The 25,607-nt window shown below is 39.4% G+C and overlaps 1 protein-coding gene across 5 annotated transcripts in view; it reads right to left on the reverse strand.

Annotated features, from left to right (window-relative positions):
• The window catches only part of ebf1b (EBF transcription factor 1b), a 131,767-nt gene that overhangs the window by 89,481 nt on the left and 16,679 nt on the right, over positions 1-25,607 (reverse strand). For all 5 annotated transcript variants that reach the window (XM_079847858.1, XM_079847857.1, XM_079847856.1 and 2 more), the window contains exon 6: positions 23,287-23,355. In XM_079847858.1, coding sequence (XP_079703984.1) covers positions 23,287-23,355 — 69 coding nt within the window. The remainder of the gene's footprint in view (positions 1-23,286; positions 23,356-25,607) is intronic.

The raw sequence follows: 25,607 nt of genomic DNA on the forward strand, positions 1-25,607 counted from the left end.
GAACTTCAACATCTCTCCCTGGGCGAAACACTTAAAGCAGCATATGCTTTTAATTAAATGTATAATTCAACAAATATAAAACAGTTATAATCTATTAACCATACAGTATACGCAGAGAGGAAGTGTGAACTCTGAGCGGGCGGAAAGGAATGAACATGAGGTGACAAGAGTTCAAGAAACTTCATGATGACGTGAAAGGCATATTCCAGGTTACATACAAAGAATATAAATGAGTCGATGAGAAATGAGAAATGACTCGACAATTTTGCATATACTGTATATAAACAAAACATGAGACTATATGCAGTTATTGTTCTTTAAGCTGCTTTACAATAAGGTTCCATTTGTTAACTTTACTTAACTACATTATTTAATAGAAACTAACAATGAACAATACTTCTACAGCATTTATTAATCTTAGTTAATGTTAATCTTAACAGACTAAAAAATAAGGTCAAATGTTATATCTGTTAACATTAGTTAATGCACTGTGAACTAACATATTATCTAACATTAACAAATGTTGATGAATGCTGTAAAAATATATTGCTCATTGTTAGTTAATGCATTAACTAATATTAATATATGAAACCTTATTATAAAGTGTTACCAGTAAGTCCGTAAGAGCTGTTTGATGAATGTCATGCTGCATAAAAAATGACTAAAATTTTACTTAAATTTTGTATTTTGCCTTTATTAATAAAGACAAAAAGAAATGATGTGGAGAAAAGGAGCTAATGGGGTTGGTAAATGATGCAAGCCAGATCTGACATTTAAGCAACCAGAACCCCTTTAAATAATCTGTTGCATTACATAATCGATTTTTATGAGTATAATTGGAATGATATTGACATAATAATAAAAAAATTAATTTGCGTTTCACAGAACATTATAAATATCTTAGCAGCTCTGGGAATTCAGGGGGCATGATGTTTTTTTTTGGTGACCCTGACATATTACGATGTGTAGCAGCATATTCATATGGCAGACTCATAAACTCAGCAGAGGTTCCCACGCAAATCACCACCCCCCCATAAAAACTCCATTTATGTGTTTACAAACCACGCGCTCTGGTCATTCTGGGCAAATCAAGACCCGACCACGATTGCTTTCGACGTCCGCTGTGTTTTCGCACACTTATGGACACTCGCACTTCAAGATACGAAGAGCACGCGAAAGTTGAGATCTCCCACAAAGTGACGAAAACCAGGAAAAACATGCATGCACTACAAAGAATGCAAAGTGAAGGTCAACGTGGTTGATTCGCGGGGGGAAATGCTGTCCCTCCTGCCTTGCACACAGCACAGGTTTTCCTACTATTGTCATCAGCAAGATTGATAACGGCACTCATTACAGCCAAGCAATTGTCAGCTTTTCCGGGACAAATTATAAAAAGAAACAAAAGAAATCCACACGCCCTGTCATTGTAACTAAACTCTGGAGGACCGTTCCCTCTCGCTTGTGTCTTTCACTGCGGAGCCAGGAATGTTGGCATGATGCGGAAAAACACACTGCCCAGAAAAAAACATTATAAACACTTTCACATTCCACATGACATGAGTGCATTGAGTGCGTTACATCTCATATGAAATGTTTTATTCTGTGTCCTCTCCATCGCATCCCTTTTGAAGTCTTTTACACTTCTTTATTACCGCTGGATTCTTTCCAGGTTTGAGATTTCGAGCAAAGCAATGCTGTTGTCACTTTGGGAGTTTCCACTATGACTTCCAATAATTATTTGGATTTTTTTTTTACAGCCCATTACAAGAGGTTGTTAGGTTTAAAGTTATAAGACAACAGATACAAATTGGAAATTGGAATACAAAAAAATATTTGGACACTTTCTGGTTGGGACTAGTCCTTCACTTTTTGCCTAAACGTAATAACATAAACATATTGCAAATTATTACAAATTTAGAGACTTTCTGGTTGGGACTAGTCCTTTACTTTTTGGTTAAAGGTAATAACATAAACATATTGCAAATTATTACAAATTTAGAGACTTTCTGGTTGGGACTAGTCCTTTACTTTTTGGTTAAAGGTAATAACATAAACATATTGCAAATTATTACAAATTTAGAGACTTTCTGGTTGGGACTAGTACTTTACTTTTTGGTTAAAGGTAATAACAAAATATTGCAAATTATTACAAATTTGGAGACTTTCTGGTTGGGACTAGTCCTTTACTTTTTGGTTAAAGGTAATAACAAAATATTGCAAATTATTACAAATTTGGAGACTTTCTGGTTGGGACTAGTCCTTTACTTTTTGGTTAAAGGTAATAACAAAATATTGCAAATTATTACAAATTTGGAGACTTTCTGGTTGGGACTAGTCCTTTACTTTTTGGTTAAAGGTAATAACAAAATATTGCAAATTATTACAAATTTGGAGACTTTCTGGTTGGGACTAGTCCTTTACTTTTTGGTTAAAGGTAATAACATAAACATATTGCAAATTATTCCAAATTTGGAGACTTTCTGGTTGGGACTAGTCCTTTACTTTTTGGTTAAAGGTAATGACATAAACATATTGCAAATTATTTCAAATTTGGAGACTTTCTGGTTGGGACTAGTCCTTTACTTTTTGGTTAAAATTACTGGCAAAAACATAAATTACTACACAATTGGAGACTTACTGGTTGTAACTAGTCCTTTACTTTTTGGTTAAAAGTAATAGCAAAAACATATTGCAAATTATTACAAATGTGGGCCATGTACACAGTCTAAGTAACACTGTGTTAATTCTTTGATTCTGCCCCTACCATCACCCTTACCACATGCTCTCTGTCAAATAAGGTGTATGGCAGCGTGCCCAATAGGGCAGAGTCTGATCGAGTCCCGGTGTTGTACAATCGCATAAGGGCCTGGCATGATGGATTAAGCTGTGGGGAAACAGAGAGGTCTGCTGTATATCATCCACCTACAGCCAGAATGCAAAACCACAGGCCCCCTGCTGACAGCTTCATTATTTACTGGTGATGTTGGCCATGGGAATGCTACGAGCCATTCCAACTCCTCACATGCTATCTGAAACCGTATTCCGATTTATTGCTTATGGTTTTCATGAATGGAGGGAATCGAGGTATGGGAATAATTATGCGCATGACTTTATCAGTTTATCTATCTTGATAAAACTATGATCGAATTTTCCCCCACTGTGTAAGGCCAAAAGGGAAATCTTTTTAAAAGTGTAAAAAAAAATTAGAGTGTTTTTCAATGTCTTTTTCAAGGTAAAAAGTAAAAAAAAATAATAATAATACAAAAATAATGCATTATTAATTCATAAATATCATTGTTTTTTTGTCACATCAAAATGTTACAACCTAAACTAACCTTGGAATGTCATAAAAAGACCAAATTATCTGATACTGTTAGAGGCTTAGTTATATCATTTCCATACCTATGATATAATTTCCTGTTTTGTTTTTGCTTGATTGTTGGTTTGTTTTTGCACCACATGAATTTGTTGGTCATAACAAACGACTTTGATTTGGAGAATTTTTTATTTTATTGGATTTTATTCTTTACAAAAATACTTCACTTTGTACTAAGTTTTTGAACCCCAAAAAAATAAATAAATAATAAATAATAAATAATTAATAAATAAATAAATAAATAAATAAATAAATAAATAAATAAATAATTGTAATACTAAAATTAAAAATAGGTTAATTGTAGGTGTGTATGACTTGCATATTATATTATTGTATTATAATTAATGAATAGATCTACTGGTGTCCTCATTGACCAAAGTAACAAAGTTACATTTAGGTTTGCTCATCACACAAAACTATCATATGGCTTCAGAAGACTTTAAATATACTGCAGAAGTTGTATGGACCACTTGAATGGTGTCAGCCTATATTTTGACTGCTCACTGTATATTTTTGTAATATATGGATAATAGTTGCATGAAATTTCTTCTTAAGTGTTTTGAAGAAAATAAATAGAATGTCCCAATAATATTAGTGCAACATAACGATAAAAAAATATTTTTGTCACACCATTCCGTTATAGATTGTATAAGAAAATATAAGGATTGGAGATTTCATGCTCAGTGTGGTATACGCAGATGTCCAGGTAACATCATTCCCATAAGGCCCTTTAACTGCACTCCGAAGTGCTGACTCCCTTCTGTTTATTTCTGTCTGTCTATTTCTGGCTGCTTATAACACAAACTACACTACAAAAACACAACCCTTACCCCCAAACGAAAAAAAAACAGGGGAGGGTTGAGAACCCCGAACTCCCTCCGGGAATACATTCCTCTCCATTAGCTGATCCGAGCCCACTTCCTGTGGGAGTAAGGAGGCCTGAGCCAGGGCCCTCCAGAACAGGAAGTAATACAACGAGTAGAGGAATTCATCATTCAGAGCCCTCCACACATCTGACGGCGACATGTTGACGACTTCCCCGACTCACACACACAAAAACACTCCGTTCCTTATCTTAGCATGGGTCTGACCTTTGCAGCTCTCTCTGTTGATAACAGCTTACAGAAAGGATGTGCATGAGAGAAAGCAGAAACATAATTTGATTCTCTCTCTGCACTATAATAAGCACCTGTAAGAATGTACATGTAATGCCGTTTGTCACAGGACAAGGAAAGGGAATGAACTTCCTGTCAGTGCCTGCTCTGGTGGGTGACCCAAGCCCTTTTTTTCCATTGTCGCAGCTCAATGTACTTGACATGTGGAACTACATGCCACACCTACAACAAAATTACATGTATTTTTTTGTCCCACAACATTCAGAGCCGAGGGATTTTTGTGATGAGAAACCTTTTTATGTTGCAGAAAGCAAACAATACCTCAAAACTATATTTTTACATTAACTGAAGACAATGTGAATAGTGTTTACCTGTTCAAACCTCCACTAAGCAAGGGGTATTCTGGTTAGTGTCAGGTGTTACTATGCTGTTGCTAGGGTGGTATTCTGGGTAGTGTCAGGTGTTACTATGCTGTTGCTAGGGTGTTGTTAGGTGGTTACAACACCACTGAGCTGAGTATTCATTGAAAATGGCACATAAGGATGCATAAATGCCAAAGATTACACTCAACAGTGTTATTAAATGACTAGTCATTTAAAATATAACTTTAAAAAAGTGGAAATGAGGAAGCAAAATTAAATATCCAGTATTGACCAATAATAACGATAATTTAAAAAAAAATGTTTAGAAAAAAAAGATTTTATAGTTTGTAGTATATAGTAGTATATATATTTTATAATGTGTCATTATAATATGAAATTCAAAGAAATTAATTTTAATATATGCTAATGATTACTCTTAACTGTGTTAAATGATTAATTTGACTTTAAAAAGTGGAAATGAGGGTGCAAAATTAAATATCTGATACCAACCAATAACTATAAATTAAACAATCTCAAATATAAAATTCAAAATAAAAATGATTTCATAGTTCATTGTCATATCTAAAAGATAGGCCTTCTTTTCATCCATCCATCCATCATCCATCCATTTATTATGACTTCAAATTTAAATATAATGTGAATAATTAATAGAATTGTTTAGTCTCAGACTTGAGTTTCCATCTCCAGTGCTGGTACATTGAAAAACAGATAGTAACAATACACTCATGTCACGATTCGATACATATCACGATACTGAACTCACGATACAATATTATTGCGATACTCCAAGACATATGATAAAAGATTAACAAAAAATGTGCTGTTGATTAAAATGCTAAATTTGATATTACATTGTGTGACACGATATATTGTTACACCCCTAACAGACACTAGTCACCCCACAACTAATTTTTCCATCCACCACACTGCATCCTCACTTAGCGTTTGAACAATTTGTCTGTGCCTTTGACCTTCCGGCGTTGACAACGTGCCTGTCCCTTTCTGTTCACAAGCCGGTTCCTAAGGCCTTGGGGGTCATTTTCTTTTGTGACATATGTGCAAACCGGTCGAAAAGCGTCACGCCCTGTCCTCTGCCATACATTTCCATGCTATTCTTGATCTATTATCACCTGAGAGAAACCTTCACACTCTTTGTTTCAAGATCCTTGTTTGACGCACCAGGCTTATTCTACATGGAATAACCTCACAATAACTTTTATTAATAGGCTTGTTTATTAGTGAACTCCACCAACAAAGAATCACTGCACACTTAAAAAAAAAAAAACACCTCGCAGCCAGACTGGATGTGATTATATTTATATCCAAGTGCCAACACCGAGCGACACTTCCATCCCTACGATCTCAGCTGCTTTCCGCAGACTAAAACCATCCGGGGCGTTAAAGATGTTGTTAATCTTCCTTGACTTAGATCCTTAGACTGTTAAATTATAGGCCAGGCGCTAAACAAGCGAGGATGCAAAAATGGCTGTTTATGCGGTGGCGCTGATTTGCCTACATAATATCCAGCCATGCTCTGACATTTAGAGACGAGGCCCTCGCTGAGAATACTGTCTAAACAAATCAGAGGACGCACGAAAACAAACCAGCGTGTTGTGACTGGAGCTCGCGTGAAACGTCTCGGTTCCTCTGCCTGTTTAGAAAACAAACCTTCTTCAGCCAGAAACTGTGAAGATCTGAAATCCGCGGGATCGTCTCTGCCTGCCTCGCGACGACAAATCCCTGTCATGCCACTAGCGTGTTCCTTCTGAAAGGTTGACGGGGGTAGGTGTAGGGGGCAGATGTAGAGAACGGTTTGAGTGTCAGGGGTGGGTGGTGAGGGTTCTTATGAGGAAGATTTTCTCTCAGCTGAACTGCACCAGAACATGACCTGAATTTATGATCTAGCTCTTGTGGGTTGGAAGAACAAGACAGATCTTTAAGTTACAACATGAAGCTTTTTGAGTGCAGGGAGTAAAGCCTTGACTTAAATCATCAAATCAAAAGGCTGTCTTTGCAATGGCAAGTGAGTTTACATTATGGTTTTGTGTCTCCATTTTAACCTACAGCTCACTGCACAACAAATTAGTATCACGCTATTGGGTGCCATCTCAATTATAAGGCACAAACAAGGCTAGAAAAATAAGGTCTGGTTTCACGGACAGGGCTTAGATTAATCCAGGATTAGGCCTTAGTTTAATTAGGACATTTAAGTAGCTTTTATAAATGTGCCTTGATAAAAAATTACTGATGTGCATCTTGAGACAAAAACAATGGCGCTGAAATATTTTATGATATATCAGTGTAAGTTGCTTTCAGTTAAAGCAGCTCAAACATGCATTTTAGACTGGGACTAAGTTTAAGCCTTATTTGTGAAACCGGGGGTAAGACTTTCAATTCATGCCTGACAATTTATCATTTTAAACGACTAAATATTTTATTCCAATTAAAACAGATATAGCTAGGACATCTCTTAACCTGTCCAATAATCCGTTCATATTTAAAGTATAAAAAAAATCAACAATGGTGTCATTATTCAGCTCAGTTTAGTTTAATGTTGTTTTAATTCAGTTCAATAACTGTCGATGTTCTTTAATTATGAAACGAGTTCAATTCAGCTATAAGCAGCTCCAGAAGGAAATAGTGTCGTTATTCAGCTCAAGTCAGTTCAATGTTAATTCAATTTGTTTCCATGACAAAATGTCCATTAAATGACTTAAAAATGTCCCTTTTCACTTAACGATGTTGCAAAGTTAGCTTCATTATCCAACTCAAATTTATTTTTCATCCGATAGTGTCAGGGCAGTTAAAGTCTGCGTGAACCGGAAGATGCGACCAAATTTACTTCAGTATTGTGACGTATTTTCAGAGTAAAATGAACTATTGAATGAGAAATTTAGAAGGTGTGGCTTGTTTTTTCCCCACTGGGAATTGATTTGATCTAGAAAAGTAGGCATTGAATTCAGTTAGTTGTCAAAGCTCATAGCAGACTGACAGTTCGAGGAGATGCTCAACCCAAGCCATCAAACTGACGTTATCAGAGACAGAAGGCCATTCCACAGGGGAAGTACATTTTAAGATTAAAGACTACCAAAAAAAAAAAAAAAAAAAAAAAAATTGTGGATTACCTTGCACGGATGAATAGTTTACCACAAGACTAGTTATGTGCGCTAACAAAGTAAATAAGGTCAATTTTGATTTCATGCTGACTTTAAGTCAATAATGTTATTGAATATTAATTGGCGTTTTAATAAGAAATAGTAAAATATTATGCCAAACCATTTAAAAATAACTTTTCTTTTCAATATTTTTTTTTTCATTATATCAGGACTGATTTAATTTTAAATCAGAAATGAAATGCTCATCATAGAACATATCATTTCCATGAATTGTATTTTTAATTTTACAATAAATTAATAGATTCGGGTAAAAAAAGTAGAAAACCCTCATGACATTAATGCTAATGCTGTTGACTGAGCAGTGTTATTCTTTTAGAAAAGGACTATAAAGCCATCGGATGGTGGAGATGAACAAGCGGTGTGCTAAATGCTTGACGGATGGGCCCTGCCTTGTCTCCAATTGACCGTGTGACATCAGCGATGTGAGGCTCGTGTCAGTAACGTGGCGCTAATGGCAGCCTAAGCTACGGTTCCTGACTGAGCAATCTATTAGCGCCTAATCGCCAGTGCCATATATCCTAAGCGATCCGGCTTCCCTATGCATCACAGTGTGTGTGTGTATGTGTGTGCAGGAACAAAATCAGCCATCCTGACATGGCCATTTACAGGCATCTTTTTTTAAACCCCACCGGCCCAGCTCTGGAATAGATGTGATTTGATTCCATCTAAATGTGCCAGAACAATTGATTGAGAATATTTTTTTTTTTTAAAGAAAACACGACTATTAAAGAGAACGGCAAGTCGTGGGATTTCTGTTGTAAAAATGGTTGACCAAGCTCTCATTCGCCAATTAAAAATAAAAATGTCAGAGCTATAACTCATTATATTATAGCCACTCTGAAATGAAATCATGTTTGAAAAGGAAGTGCCCCAGAACACCAGAACAGTTTTACCATGTTTTAACCACATAATGTACTGCAAAACCTTAAAAATGTCCCTTTTCACTTAACTTTTTACTTATTTGTACTAACTTGCAACATTGAGATGAAAACTCTTCCGATATAAACACAGCGTTCCTGACACAGGCCCTCAGGAAAGATGGATGGCTCCACTTCCTCATATTATCTCATAGAGCTCTGACATTTGTCAACAGAGGAAATGTAGCCATTTCCTTCAACAGGCCGAGATACATGTGTCTCATCATGTTAGCCTTTGAACGTGTTTATTGTTTGGATGGGATTCTTATCCTCCGCTCATAAGCAGTTCTTCTCGATTAGAGACGTCCAGAGAGACTAGAACACCGGAAGCTAATGAGCTAGCCTAGTTAGCATACCAAGATGTTGAATTATGGACCACCGTCTTTGCAATGCACAAGATCCCAACGCAATGAGTAGGACTGGATGAGGGGCCAAAAGCTCCGGGCTTAACCTTCCAAAGGGTCACTAGGGAAAATTCTGACTAAACAATTCCTCCCGTGTCCACCAATCAATACAGACCGCAATGCACTTGCCAGCACCTCCATGGCAGAGAGCGAGTGGTTTGTTTTATTGCTATTTATTTTTCACTTTCATTGCGTTTCCCATCTCCCCTTCCCTTAAGGAGAAACAGGAGGAGGTGGCGAGCAATTATTAAAATGGGACCCAGGTGGCCCGCCATCGGTCTTGCCACTTGAGCAAGGCGGCAATGCCTTGACGGCTAATCGATTAGTGCTCTCATGAAAGCAGCGTTGTGACCCTTGACCCCCGGATAAGCTTCCTGCCTGACAGCTGACGTGGGGAGTGCCTTACTTGACTGAATTAGAAATCTGCAGGGTTCTCTTTTTTGATGTCTCCTCATTTCTTACTCTGCCCCAAGGAGGTAGATGGGTGGACATGTCTTTTTTTCTAGTATGAATGTGAAGCAAAAAGAGCATGACTTCCTTTATCACTTAATCTCAATCGATGAAGAGTATTTGATGTTAAAGTTGTGCGAGGCGTCGCTGTACCATGAGCTAATATGCTGTTTCGATCTTAAACTTGTTTTTTTCTGAAGTCAACAAAGAAAAAATACTATATTATGTAATAGTACTACATAATGAACACACTTCAACACCATTGTTACTCAACTTCATGTACAAATAAAGAGCACATTAAAATCAATGCAATATCCACAATGTTAATCAACTTTATATCACAAATCAAATGGCAAATACATTGTGAATATTTTCTAAACGGCCCAGTCCTGGTCGCATGCCCTTTGTCTAGGTGTCTCAAGTGCACTCATGATTTAAGCCCATCGTCTCAGGGTATGTTTGTTGTTGTACAGCCGTCTTGCGTGTTGTCGGGGACAACCGAGACGATGAATAAGGCCATCGATCAGGGCAGCTGGCCCAGAGTGAGCAGGGGCCCACAATGGGGACAACAATGCTGTGCACAGTGGGACACTGGTCTTCTCTTCCTGGAGCGCTTTGGAGGGGAAGTCGTCTGTCGAACACCCTCTAAGCCTGCTCGCCGGACAGACCTGTCGAACAGGAAGAGCCCACTGATCCACACAAAGGGGTCGACGGCATGGCCAGATACATGACATCATCTCATATCAAGGACGGGCAATTCCCCCTGATGAAGACGCTGAAATGAGAGGCTTACGGCGTTCTCTCTTTATCACCGTCTCGGATTTGTTTACAGACACTGACAGTCAGACGGTGTCGTCGAGAGGGGTGGGGTGGCGACAGCGCAGGGTGAATGCATTAAAGTTGGCCCGAACAGCAGGAGTGGCAGCTGTGGCGGACTCCAGGCATTCTTCCTTTCATTGTGACTCAGTTGTAGGAGGGAAGCGCCCGAGGACATGAAGCTGTGTGGCTCGCATGGCACCGAAAGAGGAGGGCACCTTGTTTTTTGTAGCTGAGAAGCTCGGGGTAGGGGGGGCAAAGCTTTTCGGTTTCGAGTGGTTGCGGCTACGGCGGACCGACATCCAAAAAACAAAAGCACATAAAAAGCACAAGAAGAAGATGAAAGAGTGCTCCAATCCAGTGTTGAAAGACAGAGGTCGGTTTGACTTGCCACCAGTCTGCTCTCTTTTTAGGGCATTGCCATCACATAGCCTGGCATGTAATTGGTGAAAAGAGGTTTCATATATTCTCTTTATCACGTGGTGCCGGCGGCGGTCGATAAGCCAAGTTCACGGAACTGCTGTAGAAAGTGCATGAGTGAATGTGAGGCGACTAAACAGTCCCAATGAGACGTCTTCACCTTACACAGATGGAAAGGTCTTCCTCTTGATTTCAGTAATGTGTTGTATTTCTAAGAAAGACGATATTCAGTATTAAACTTCGAAATATGATTGGGTTGCAAAAAACGGAATCATTTTAAGATATGACATTATTGGATAACTGGATTTCTTTTCTTTTTTTTTATAACATAATGTGCTTCAATGAAACGTAGACAAAAGAACATTTGGGAAATGACCCAAGCAGAACTCAAGAAGAACTCAAACCCTGGTCACCAAGCAGAAATCGAGCCACCACACAATTAGAAGATGATTCATTGCTTAGTCTGTGTCAGGTTGTCTGAGAGAAAAAAGATCAACAGAGAGATGAGCTGCGGTGTCGGTCGCCTGTTAATTACCCAGCGGTAAAGCGGTCCAGACAGGCTGACACATGGAGTCCCCCACCCTGAACCAGTGGCTCATTCCAGAGCTCTAGGCTGGCTCTCTCCTGCCCACCCTTACACACTTTAAAGACCTTTCTGCACCCAGTGAGGCCATCAATAGGACCAAGAAATGTGTCATATTATAGGCTTTGGGAAGCTTTATAAAACAATTTTACGCCTGGGTTATGCTTTTTAAGTAAGCTGTTACAATGTGGTTCTACAGTAGCTGTGAAGAATCCAAATAATGTGAATCAAAAGCAAAACAAGTGGTTGTGGTGACTCAATATAAGCTTGTACAATCAATGTGAAATTATTTGTATATATATATATTATTGTACATAATTAACAAAGACCAAAACTATCTCAATATTTATTGTCAGAAACAAATATTTGCATGAATTTAAATACACGACTGTCCAGCAGTTGTGACATAATTTTCACAGCAAACATGCCCTTAATAGGTAGCAATGTTAGTGTTCATGTTTACCAAAGTTACAACAGTGAAGATTATGTGTACGAGTATGTATGTATGATATTGTTGTATTTATTGGATGAGAATTGAACTGAGCTGGATGATGACATCCCTGTTTTCTGCAGAACTGCTTTATAGATGAAATGAACTAAATGACATGACTTGACTTGATGTGTAAAAAAAAAAAAAAAAGTTTCCAATCAAGCAAAAAGTGTGAAAATATTATTTAACTGTGTGTATTTAGGATCCATAAAATTCTAGTTATTAAATTAGCCTTAGCAGAAAAAGAAAAAAGAATGTCGCCCATGTTATTCCAGAACCAGAGGGAACCAAAATGTACAATACTTCATTTGAGATTTGCTGAAAATTACACTGTAGTGGAAATGATCCTGCCTTTCAGAAAAAAAGAAAAATGTATGTACATTGCATTAACAAAGAGAATAAACTAGTAAAATGTGTATCTAAAGTTTTTTTTTTTTAAGAGCCCAGGTCAAAAGTTCCCATAGTTCAAGAAACACCCATATACACAGAAGGTGCTTTGAATTTTTTTATTTTTTTATTATGCACTTGGTACTGTTTGGAAATGTGTCCTTGTCTCAATATAAATTGGATAGCATTGTGTTCTGTGAGGAAAAGAGGGCATGTTTTATCATGCAACATCCCTTTTGACGGCGTGAGCTCTTTTTCCTGGCAACCCTAACCACTCGCTTCCTCCTGCAGGTAGTGCCGTAAAAACACACCGAGACACACAAACGCACTCGTTTAGGGTTGGCGGCGCCCCGGTCTTCCAGCACCCCACCGCCTGTCTTTGATGGGCCTGCCGCGTGGACGCAGCCATCCGTTAAATCTGACAAGGTTTGCGTTTTTATCCAGACCCTGCTATTAATAATGGAGTGATGCATGACCGCCACGTCCAGAGCCTCCCCCACTTTTAGAATCTTTCAATGCAGTGCTGACTCGCTACCCGAGTGACTTAACAACACACGTCGCCAACATCTACACCTTGTTTACATTCTCAGCACGACCTATTCAGTTGAACTCACCCCGCAACCTGTAATGACTATTATGGGTCTGAAGTTTCCCCACCAACTGAGATGTTGAACTCCGGAGGCTCGAAACTTTTTGGGGAGGAATTCACCAGGGGCTGGGGTCTAGTTCTGCGAGTGACGAAGAATCTGCAAACAGCCAAGCGTACGGCCTGTCAATCATCCCTCCCCACCGTCCCCAGAGGGTTTTCCTCTGCAGCGACCCCCTCCTCCATCAAAAAAGCTAAATCGAGGAAGAAGGCGAGTAAAAAGAATTTCAGGGCTATATTGGACCTACTAGCTGGAGGCGCTGGCACTGAAGCTTCTTACATAAATACACATTCCCAGACACCTCCAGGGTGGAGAATAATAAGGACACCTCCATGTCACCTTCCTCTTAACATAACTGCAAAAAAGCACAGGTATCTGCAAAGAGGACACCAACCGGTGGAGATGAATATGCAGGGGGCTTTCGTCTGCTCTTTCATGACTTTATCATTTATCTGCAGAAAAAAAATGGATTCGGTCCTTTTTGTGTGCGCAAAGAAAACAGTCGAGACTGACAGCTACAGTGGCATCCTCCATCATGCCGTGTCTGGATGGTGACAGTCCACCGATTCCCCAAGGTCCAGCTGTCCCCAGACCCCCGCTGTCACTGCGAGACCAGGCCAGTACCAAAAGACCAGTCGTCCACCCCGAGCCTACCAGAGCAAGCAAGTGGATCATACCCCTTTTGGAGCCTTCTGTCAAAGTCGGCAAAGTTAAAATCTCAAGTGTCACCCCGCACGCTTCCCTCTAAAGCGATGGAGAAGCAGGCAGTATGGAAATTAATGCCACATTGATGGAGAGCCATCTTTATAGCGGGCTTTTGAAGTCCTGACAGCACAGATCGGCGCGGAGAACTCTCTGAGCGATGCTTCAAAAGCTCGATTTCAAAACAGCCCTCCTCGCGGCGGCAAAATACGCTAGCGATGTGTACACAGAGTTCTGCTAAATTACGTTAGAAAAAAAAAAAAAACAGAGCGAGGAATGTTTACCACTTACCAGCCTAATGAAATTACATGTGCACAAGCTCACACACACTCAGCCTCACGATGGGAAATTATACGTGGCCATTACGCCGGGAGGGGCGAGGGACGTGACTGAATCTGTCTATTGAGCAAAAGGGTGGTTGGGTTTCCTGGCCAACAGCGTCCATTTCATTTTAATGGCATTACTAATGCAAACTCACCGGGTCGAGCGCTGGGTGGGTGCGTGGTAGTGATTTGGGAGCTGTGGGGGGGATGGTCACACAGCAGTCCATTCATGGATACGTAAACTCTCAGGTCAGGTAAAGGGAGGGGTGTTCTGGCAGTGATATTAATGACCATTAAGTGAGAGTAGCTCTTTGCATTGGCACCCAAATCCAAACCACAGTTCCATCAGCCAGTAGATGCAATAGATGTCCTCTACTTGTGCTTACAAAAACGTACTGTGGCCATACAGTGGCGGTATCAAATGGTGATACCATGGTATTCTGGCATGATGGTTTTCGGGACAATTACAAATACACTACTGTTCAAAAGTTTGGGGTTGGTAAGGTTTTTAAAAGTTTTTGAAAGAAGTCTCGTGCTCACAAAGCCTTCATAAAATTGTATATGTCTGAAAAACAAACCAAAAAAAAGCAGGCAGACAGTTACACCTGATATTTCACACACATTCCACCCTCCCTGTTCTAGTGGGCCGATTGCCCGGTGCATAATGGGGGCTGGTTACGCAGGGACATCGGGACACATCTGTGTGCAACATATCCTGGGGCAAGGCCATTTCTCCCAATCGCTACTTCAATTCCAGTCCTTATGGCTCCAAGAGGTTGGCTCTGGAGTAGTGTGTGCCTGCCGCCCCTTTAAACACCGCCTCAGGGCACTTGGTTAGGCCCACCGCAGAGCCACACAAAGTGCAAATGTGAAGTTAGTAGGTTCGTTTGTCTGTTTTTTCTGGCAACTAATTCACAAACAAGCCATCCATTCAAAACTGCTTAACTTCAGGGATAAAACAGATTACAAGATCATCACATATTATTGTTTGAGTTTCGAAAAAAAGATTGGAAAAAATTCTATGGTGTGAGAATTACACTCGGGTGGAATCTGGGGGGGCCTATCGCGAATTAGCATCAAATGTAAATGTTGAGCTTTCTAATGATGGAAGGTGCAAAAAGGGATTCAAAATAGGATAAATGAATAAAACATCTTCAGTTCTTCCCCTCTCTCTTTCTCAGTTTTTTTCTTTCTCTCTCTCTGACACAAAGTCAATGGCATGAATAATTCACTGCTCTCTCTCTCTCTCTCTCTCAGAGCCACGGGTGACCTTTCCCCACAGGAAGTGGAATCGAAACACAACAATGGGCCCCGAGCACAGGGGGATCCCGGCTAAGGAGACACTCAAAACACAGCGGGGATACAGAGAGCTTGCGGATCCCATACATTATACATTCATAAATTATTCAGTTACAGTCCCTAAAATTCCCATTGAATAAATACAGCCACCCACATGCTGGAAGGGGAAGACCAGCAGAGAGGCTCCGATCCAGATCGGCCCCAACATCAAACTAAGCAGAAGTCTAAATTATTGCTCTGAATCGTGGAGTGGTGTTTTATCCTGTAGAGAATAATAGAATAAATAGATAGTTTACTTAGTATGGTTCTGCAATGCAAACCAAACAAGGGTGCCTAGTCTGACTCAATTGAGGGAATAAAATATTTACAAAAAAATTTCTAATATGTCTGCCAGAATAGGTCAGAGGTCATGTTCAGAATACTAATCATAGTGCAGTTTCTGCTGTATATAGTATACATACTATGCACAGTATGCATAATTTGTACATAGAATACCTAGATGACCTGTTAGGTTTGGCAAAAACAAAAGTGCAGTATGAAAACATATCCCACAATGCAATGCAAAAGACTTGACCTTCCATTTCCTAGAGTTACAGATGAACTGGAAGTGATCAATAGTCATTTTTTTAATAGAAAATTGCATTAAAATGCTAAATAACTGTTTTAGATTCAATATGATAATTGTTAATTGCAACTTGTTGAATTAAGCATGCAAAATAATGTAATGTGACAACAACGCCTGTTTGAAATATTGAATTGCATGCATAATGCATGCTTTTTTTCTTTTTTTTTTTTTTAAAATAAGGCATATGCATGTATTGCATACATTTGCAGTATGCAGTACAACGGGCACTGTGATTTTAATAAATAAAGAAAGGTAAATAGAAATGGTGACATAAATATAATCAATGTAAATGAATGTAACAGGAATAATTGCCACCTACAGAAAAATAAATCTAATTCAAATATGATTATGATTGAAAAACATGTTGACAACAAGCTGTATTTTTCTCACACTTATTTTCTTTTGCACCTGCACAACAGTAACAGAAAGAAGGAAGTGACATCAATGCCCTAGGAGTGGTCCATCCTGTCTGCCATTCTGAGTTCAGGTCAAAATCTCAGTTAGCAGGAAGCCCTGGTCATCAGCTCCGATGTTCACACACACAGACACAAACACACACACAGAACACCTTACCATGGTAAAAAGTGATTCTCAGAGCTCTCTGGAATAAAACAAATCAATAAACAACATCTGTCTCTCATGAGAAAGCTGGGATTTGCTGTCAGTTGCAGATTTCCCAATATCATGAACCCAACACGTTCTTGTGTGGAAACACAGGTTCAAATTGAGCTAGCGTCATTTCCTGATTCCATTCCTAGCGCTTTAAATAAAAACGTAATAAATCACGAAGCTGTACTCTAGAAGTACAGTACACCAAAACTCGGTAATAAGATACAGCATGACAGATAAATGAACCATCTAAAATCTATGCTAATAGGAAAGCTAAAGAAACTGATTGATTGACAGTTGAATTCAGACGCCTTGATTGACAGGTCTCACACTCACTCAATCCTCTTACTGATGTTCGAGGCAGTGAGGGAGACGGGGCTCGCCTGAATTCTGATGGGACACACACACCACTCTGCTACCTTTAGCTTTTTCGCTATAAAGATCTTAAAGATTTGCTCAAAAGAACCAAATAAAACTGAACTGAACAGCAATAAGAGGAAAAAAAACAGTGATGGAAAGAACATGAGCTGATGTATCAGTGAAAAGAAAGTTGAGAGAGAAAGAAAGAGAGAGAGAGAGAGAGAAAGAGAGAGAGAGAAAGAGAGAGAGAGAGAGAGAGAGAGAGAGAGAGAGAGAGAGAGAGAGAGAGAGAGAGAGAGAGAGAGAGAGAGAGAGAGAGAGAGAGACGGATACGCTCACACACAGACAAATGCGTACGCCACTTTAGGGGTCAACCAGGCGCATGATAGGATTGTTGGCGGTGAACTAGAAGTCGTTAACCGTATATTAACTTGGAGAGGTAGAGGGCGACACTGTTATTATCGTCTTTCCTGGCTGGGATTAAGTGGGCCACACGCAGCCTGTCACAAAGAACTGGCACTGAGAAAGCACGAGGAACCTCACGGCGCTACAATGACAACCGATCGCATTCGAACAAGCCATGGATATTCGCCTCTTTCTCTCCTCTGCCTTTCACTGCTTTCTGATTTCTGTCACTCTTTCTCACACTAGCCACTTTTTTTGTATTTCTTCTTTTCTTCAATAGGCCAATCTGGACAGGATTAACCTAACAATGGTCGCCTCAGTCTGATTTGAGACAATCGCGTGCTGGGAAATAGATACCGCTAATTAAACCGTTAATGTCACAGTAGTATCCCGCTGGTGTGGTCTGTATTGAACTCTCAGACGGTTGCCCCAAAAAGTATTCGGACACTATAGAAGTACTTGAATGAATGTCATTGCATTAAAACACAAAATATCACATCAGATGACCCCTCTAAACAAATGATGGACATGCTTTTCTCAGCTACTAACCTCTTAACCTAATTTTTGCAATTATTTTAATGGGTGTCAGGGGGATTTTTGAAGTCATTATGAAGTTCACACATGTGTCCCAGCGGAGTAACCACAGGTGTAGTTCAGCACATTAACTATAAACAGGGTAATGTTTGATAACCAGTCAGGGGGAGATTTTTTTGTATTATTATTATTATTACTTTTCATTACTTTAGCAATTCTGCTTAGTATGGAAATGTGGCTCTGCCTCGTTGGAGTAAAAATGAATAAAGCAGGTAATTGTGAAATTAAAATAACAAATGAAGTCACACTATGTGATAAAACGAGATCTAAAGTAACACTATGAAAAAAAAATGTCACAGTGATAAGAAATAAAGTGACAAGAACAACCCGTTCTCTCAAGGGAAAACATAGGTGTAGATTTCGTATAAAACGCACGATTTAAAAACATAACTGTCATTGGGGGCACAAGCATATCATACGAAAACATAAAAATGAGATTGTACAAATTCATAAAAAATTTGCCACCAATTCATCAAAATGTAAAATAATCAATCACAAATTTGCCATTAGATTGCAAGAACGACATAAAGTCGCAACTGTGAGATATAGCTGCAGTTTATAGAAGGAAGGAAATAAGAAAGAAATAAAATAGCAATTACAATAAAGTCTCACTGAGATATAAAGTCAGAATTGAAATGTTGACAAAGCCAAAATTGTAAGATGTCAAATTTCAATTACGACATATAGTCAACAACTGTCTTTGTATGTGCACTGTAAAACATATATATGATCAATAAGTTATGACAACATATGTTTTTCCATTGATTTAACTCATCAAAATAAGTTAAGCAATTTTCAACTTTTTATAAGTTATACAAGATTTGACTCATTTTTTAAAGTCACTTTAATGTAATTTAAGTTGAAATGTTGAATTTTTTTGTGCTTAAAAATTTAAGGCAGCAACGTTTTTTTACAGTGTGGCGAAAACAGGATTCTGTTATATGGTGTAGTGATGCCAAAATTACACTTCTTTTTCTGAACTGGGCCTTCTTTCTTTGTAACAAATGTCAAAATGTCAAAATTGTGCAATTGTCCAAATCCAAATCCAAAAATCGAACAAACACGTTGCACAGCAAGTTAATGTGATTTGAGATCTATTTTGCCTGGGCGCCGTGAACTTTTAGCTTAGAGCTGCACTTTTTCAGCAGGCCATTAAATGTAAAATTCAAGGGCATGGTGACCCATTTCCCTCCATCAACTCTGTGAATGTTGTTTTGGTTAGAGAACAGAGATCCAGATGTTGAGCTCTGAGCGTTGAGAGTCAGGCCAGCCAAGAGGGGCTGAGAACCGAGTCTTGGGGGTACAGGAAGTCCCACGGTATCCACTGGAACTTTCGCATTCCAATCTTCGCCGGCCCTCTGACAGCTTTTGACATCCCCCAGCGTGGGCTCACCGCATCACCGCAAGATCCCAGAGTGGGATAGAGCACTACTTCCTCAGAGAAAGCCTGACGGCAAAGTGTTCAAGTACCGTCCGGTGGTGCGTTACAGAAAACACATCAGAAGGACAATCTCACTCGTATAAACGACGCGCACCCGTTCGCGTACCCCTCCTGCGCCGGAGGATCTAACATCGCAGATATAATAGGCGACTCGTAAGTGGAGATGTTTGAAACGGGCCGACCGGAAAAGAACTTGCAACCAATTGACATGCCGCCGTCCTCTTTAAAACGGTGCGCTATCGCTTCCCTTCAAACAAACACAGAGCTCTCTTTGAATAGAATTAAAAACTGTTTCTCCTAAAGCTAACTTTAGGGACATGGCTACTTATCTGAGGGATTTTTGGCACCCTAAACATAAACAGAAGTGAGAAGGGAGGGTCTGGAATAAAATGAGACGTGAACAATAGACGTCCAGGGCTGCAGGGGTTGGAGTGGAGGAAGGTGGGGGTGGAGGCCCTGAACTGAAAGTGATTAAACCGAGAGGAAGAAAGGAGAAAGTGAGGAGGCGTCTATTAGATGTCAGTGTGCTTTGTGTCCATGTCAATGAGACGGGATTAAAGTATTGGAAATAATCTTACACAGCCGATGAAAGGTCAGTCCGGGAGAGGGAGAGGCCGAGAGGAACATATGGCCCAGCTTAGGAGTCGCTAATGTTATACTATATATTGCAGTTAGAGACGCAAACACACACACACACACGAATGCGAGAGGGATCGGTTCAAATAAAACAAATAAAGAGATTTAGATAAATAAGTATTACGTGTGGCGTAAATCGAAGCGCACAGTGGAGTTCATTTCGAATCCTGTGAACGGGTAATGATTAGTGGTATTCCTCCTGTCTGTGTGAATAAATCAAAAGGACTAACAACAACCTGCAGTTGGACGATTCGGTCAAATATATTAGCCGATAAACGGCGAGGGTGGATATTGTTTGTTTACAGATGTTGTTTACGATCCAAATCTTAGTAAATATGAAATTAGTTGTTTTAACAGCATAATAAGGGTTCATTAGTGTTTTTAACACAGATTTGGATTAGCTGTTTTCTTTGTGTATCTAATTAGAGCATCACTCTCAATGCAAAACCAGCAGAATTAACCATAGCCAGACTAATTACTGGTGTGAAATCAAATCGGCTCGTTGAAAGAAGTGCGCACTAATGAGCCCTTATTAACCAAGCTAAATAACTCAGAGGGAAAAGGCGGAACTGGGATTTATTTTTCTTTAGGTTACGTGTTTAGGAGAAATAATAAGTCATAATCGAGACGCTGTCATTGAGCTTGTGAGAAAACGTGTAGCTGCCAAGAATACGTACCAAAATTAGGTTGTTTTCTTCTTCTTTTTTTCACCTTTTTATTTTTTTGTTCTTTCCTGCATGACCCATTTCTCTGGGCTGCAGAATCATGCGACGAGAGATCAGGAGTGACACAATCAGATCAGATCACAACATCCAAACACTCTCACCTTTATGACAAAAAAAAAAAAAAAAAACCTTGATGGCAAAAAAAATAAATAAAAGATTGTATATGCAAAGACATATTATGTAGGAGGATTGTTAAGTAGGACTGAGGGGGAAATTGCTGCACAAATTCAATTCTGCATCCTTCTAAATACATTTTTAATAATTAAAGTGAAAGGATAAATACGCAAGACAAACCATTAGAGATAAAAAAAAAGAAGTGCCATGTGGCTGCTACACTAATTTGAAAAATGTTGAAAAAAATGTTAATGCAGAATAGAGGTGTTATGAATGCTTTTACATAGATTTATTGTGCGGGACAACAAATATAATGTGCACAAAAAAACTGATAATATATGTTGTTCAGAACGGCTTTCATGCAGCATCCCAGAATCCCAGTATTTGCCAAAAGAGTGACGTACTAGGCATTGAGAATCATTTTGTGTTGCCATTGTGACTCCCTGAATGAAAATGGAATCATAAGATGCCTGGATTCCCACTTAAAGAAAAGTTGTTGATGGCCTTGAAGTTACCAAGACCTTCTAGTGGACCTTTTCACTGCACATGGGACCAATGCGCATGAGTTCCTCCGGCAGGTTCATCAGCCTGTGTCCATATCGAGCCTCTTTGCTCAGTGAGGTTTAAAGGCGTATGAGCATGTATAAGGGAGCCACAGCTGGCTCCCAAGAGTTCTGACCCGTTCTGGTCAAGTGAAGCATAAACTGTGTCGGCTGCCCACAAACACGTGAGTGGGGGCGGCAGATCTGTTGTGTCCGACTGCGGTCGGCTGAGCAGCTCCGGTCACACCTGAGTCCATTCTGCAGGAACGGGTCAGTGGCTGAAACCGAACAGCCACAACAGTCCAACTCTTTACTGACTGCTGTCTAAACTTGAAGTAAACATGCAGCGCCGATAGTGGGAGTGTGTGTGTGTGTGTGGGGTGGGGGCTTCTTCTCAGTGGGGTTTAATTTTCGCAAATGAGCCTGAACGGTCTTTTGACAAACGTTACAAATCAACCTAGTCTGGTCATCTGCACACAATAACTCTTACGCACCATTCCATGTGGTGTAAATCAAGTCATTTTTCCCCTTCGGCAATAGATTCTCACTGAGATAAACCTTTGATTTGTGGCCTTTCCCAGTGTCACGGGCAGATTATGGAAAAAAAAAAAGGCATCTTGGGAAGTTAAGAAGCTGCAAATATTCCAGCAAAGGCCATTTCAGTGAAACCAAATCAAATGCGATTCAGTGCTGGTTTTCTTCAAATCGGCTAATAAGCGCTTGATATGTTCACCTTATGTGCCTATATATATTGTCTCAAAGGGACGATTAACAATTTTCATTGAGCGAAGCGGTTGCTAACCATTTTGCTGCAACACAATGGGAAAAAGATTGTTTTGCTCAATTCCGAGAACCATGACCTGTCAAAGTAAATGCCCTTAGACGTCGGCTAATAGCTTCCACATTACAAAACACATAACTCCACAAAGCTAGCCTGAAGCTAGCAACATTAACGACAATGAAAAGGTTACCTTAAGGACTGTGAAATCTTTAGCACTGCTAAAAATCCTATTAGCAGTAATGCTAACATTATTACAACTACAATTACATCATTCAAAAAGGATGCAGGGGTTTAAATTTGGATTTAAAGAGATGAATGTTAGGTGGAAGAAAGCGATGCCCTTGGGGATCGAGAGAGATGGCAAGAACAGGGTAGAAAGGATGGAGGGGGGGGCAGGGGTCTTTTGTTTCACAGCCCATTATACATGTGGGTTTCATTAAGACAAAATAAAGAGACCAAGAACACTGTCTTTTGTACTTCTGAAGGGGGAACCATAATCCAGAACCAGGCCAGATATCAATTTGAAGTACATACCATGCAGATATTATCTAAATTGCTTACATGTTTACTGTCAAACATCTTCTCAAGAGAAATTACTCACTCAACACTTTTAACACAAAGACTAGCCTTTGGGGCCTGTAATTTACTCAGGCAAAGACAGCAATAAATAGCACATTAATATTAAGTGTTTGGACTCAACCAATCCAGATCCCACAACAAAAAGAACATAGTGAAGAAACAGCAACAAAAGAAACAACATGACAGAGCATTTAACTAACAAGTGACTCAAACATACACACACAGCAGACAGTGACGGCCTTAAGACTCCAGCGTGTCCTGAGAACTACTTCAAACGTGACGTCAAACACAGCCTCAAACAGCATGATGATAACAATAAAAGTATCAGTTGTATTCAGACACACAAACAGTGTGTTAGGAAGTGTTAACGAGGGAGAGATTTCCTACCTGTCGATGATGACGGGATCGGAGGGTGTCTCGTTTCGGTTCCCGCAACTCTTTTTGTCACAACAACGACTGAAGGGACGAAAGAAAACATCAGTTAAAACATCAAGACATTTACTATACAGACCATTTATTCCTGGGCATTTTTTATCCAGAGGAAATGTCATATTTGTATTTTGACTATTAAGGTTAATGCAATTTTATTGTATGGCAGTTTGCTAAAGAAACACTCAATGCAAGAACATCAACATAAATGCTTAAATACAGAAGCTAGACTAGATTTTATCCAACAGGAATTTAACAGGATGGTGAAAAGTCATTTATATGGCTGCATCTGAAATCGCAGAACTCCCTACTATATAGTAGTATGTGACAAAATAAGTATATCCGAATTCACAGAACTCATAAAAGAGTAGGCAAAAAGTCCCCAGATGACCTACTACTTCTGGCGAGATTCTGAAGTGTGCATACAATGGACACTTTACTATCCCATGAGGCCAGAGGAGAGGATTTGTAAATGGCAGTGAAGCGACGCAACTAACGCTGGTAGGTCACGTGATTATGACAACATGGCGAATATATTACATCCGGATTACATTCATTCTAAACACACTATACTATATAAAACATACTTTTTTCTGCAGTCGCAAAGTAAATACTTATTCAAAATAAGTACCTTCTCAAGAGTATGCGATTTCAAGCACAGCCTATATTAAAGATGATTAAATGGGAGTGGTTTAAAAGAGGGCTTGGTGACATCACCCAAAAAGTAAAGTTACTATAGTCTAGCTTTTTTCTTCTGAATAATTATAAGCAATGAATTATGCACAATAAGAGCAGAAACATGTATTGAGAAACATTTTTTGATGTCTTATTGACTCTATCGCCCCCTTGAGTATTGGAGTTAGCTACCGCCACATTAACATAAGAACACGTTAAGCATGTACAACGGGACTGCTTGCTTGCGAGTTGGCCAAAAATTTGCATTTGCATAGGTGATGAAGGTCTAGCAGAATGACAAGAGGAGAATTGAAGGTGTGTGAGGGGCTTCAGCGGCGGTTTGGAGACCACCGGCATCACATTTCTACCGCACAGATGGCAGTAGGACACTGAATAAGGGCTGGGGACAAAACTGTCACATGACACCCCTGGCATTGTCCTTCCCCCTTCAGTTTTTCTTCCTCCCACAACTCTCTCTGCTTCCACCCTCTCGCCTTACGGTTTCTCTTGTTACCTCATTCCCAGCTCCCTATTTTCTCCAATGACACAGTTTTCAGATGTTCCAATAGACTTTAGCATTCATTCATGGACTACAAGCATTCAGGAGATCGTATCTTATGATGTGCCATGCTTATTCATGAGGAACCATGTGTGATTTATATAATACACTTCTTCAGGTATGCATGATGAATGTCTTTCTTTAGAAACTCATCATGAATAGAGGGCTAAAATCTCTCTCACTCTCTCTCTCTATCTGCATCTCATATCTCTCTCGCCCCTCCTTCTGCAAGGCTTCCTCAACTAGGTCAGTGTCCTCCCAAAGGACTGAAACAAGGGATTGCAGTGCCTCTGTGTGTGTGTTTGTGAATCTATGTGTGTGTGTGTGTGTATTTATACAGTGCAGGAAGAAGATTTGTAGGAGCCTAATGATCAAATCCGGCAGCGCCCATGGGAGTCACGGTTTAGCTCCTGATACACGAAACCTTGAGCGGACAAATTCGTAGATACACACTCAAAACAATTAAAGACAAATATTTTTAACTAGATTTTCCTATGCAAAACTCGCAAGGGTTTTTACAAAAAGCAAGAATGTTGTAGGTGGTTGCCAGGGTGTTGCTATGGGTAGTCAATGGGTCAATGACAAAGAAAAAGTTCTTCCCTTTGTAACCATGTTGGTCTGATATGATTGTGAAAAACTTTTACACCATTTTCAACAAAATTTCAAACGTAATGACCCTAAAAATGTCATGTGGTGTAACCATCAAGTAAAAAGTAACACTTTCCTAATCAATGAATGCATGCATATGTATACAAATATTACTTTCAAAAAAAAAATATATAGATGAGTGTGTGTGTGTGTGTGTGTGTGTGTGTGTGTGTGTGTGTGTGTGTGTGTGTGTGTGTGTGTGTGTTAGATAACTTTTTACCTTGAAAAAAATTTAATTTAGAAATATCATTAATTCATTTATATCACTGTTTTGAAGAGTTACACTACACAACATTTTACAAGCTATTATTCTAACTCTGCCTTGTCATAAAACAAATTCAAATTATCTGATATTTTAAGAGAATTATTGAACTTGACATGGTCATAAGGGTCTATA

Source organism: Squalius cephalus (assembly GCF_949319135.1).
Source record: "Squalius cephalus genome assembly, chromosome: 17".
In the NCBI taxonomy this organism is placed as follows: Eukaryota; Metazoa; Chordata; class Actinopteri; order Cypriniformes; family Leuciscidae; genus Squalius; species Squalius cephalus.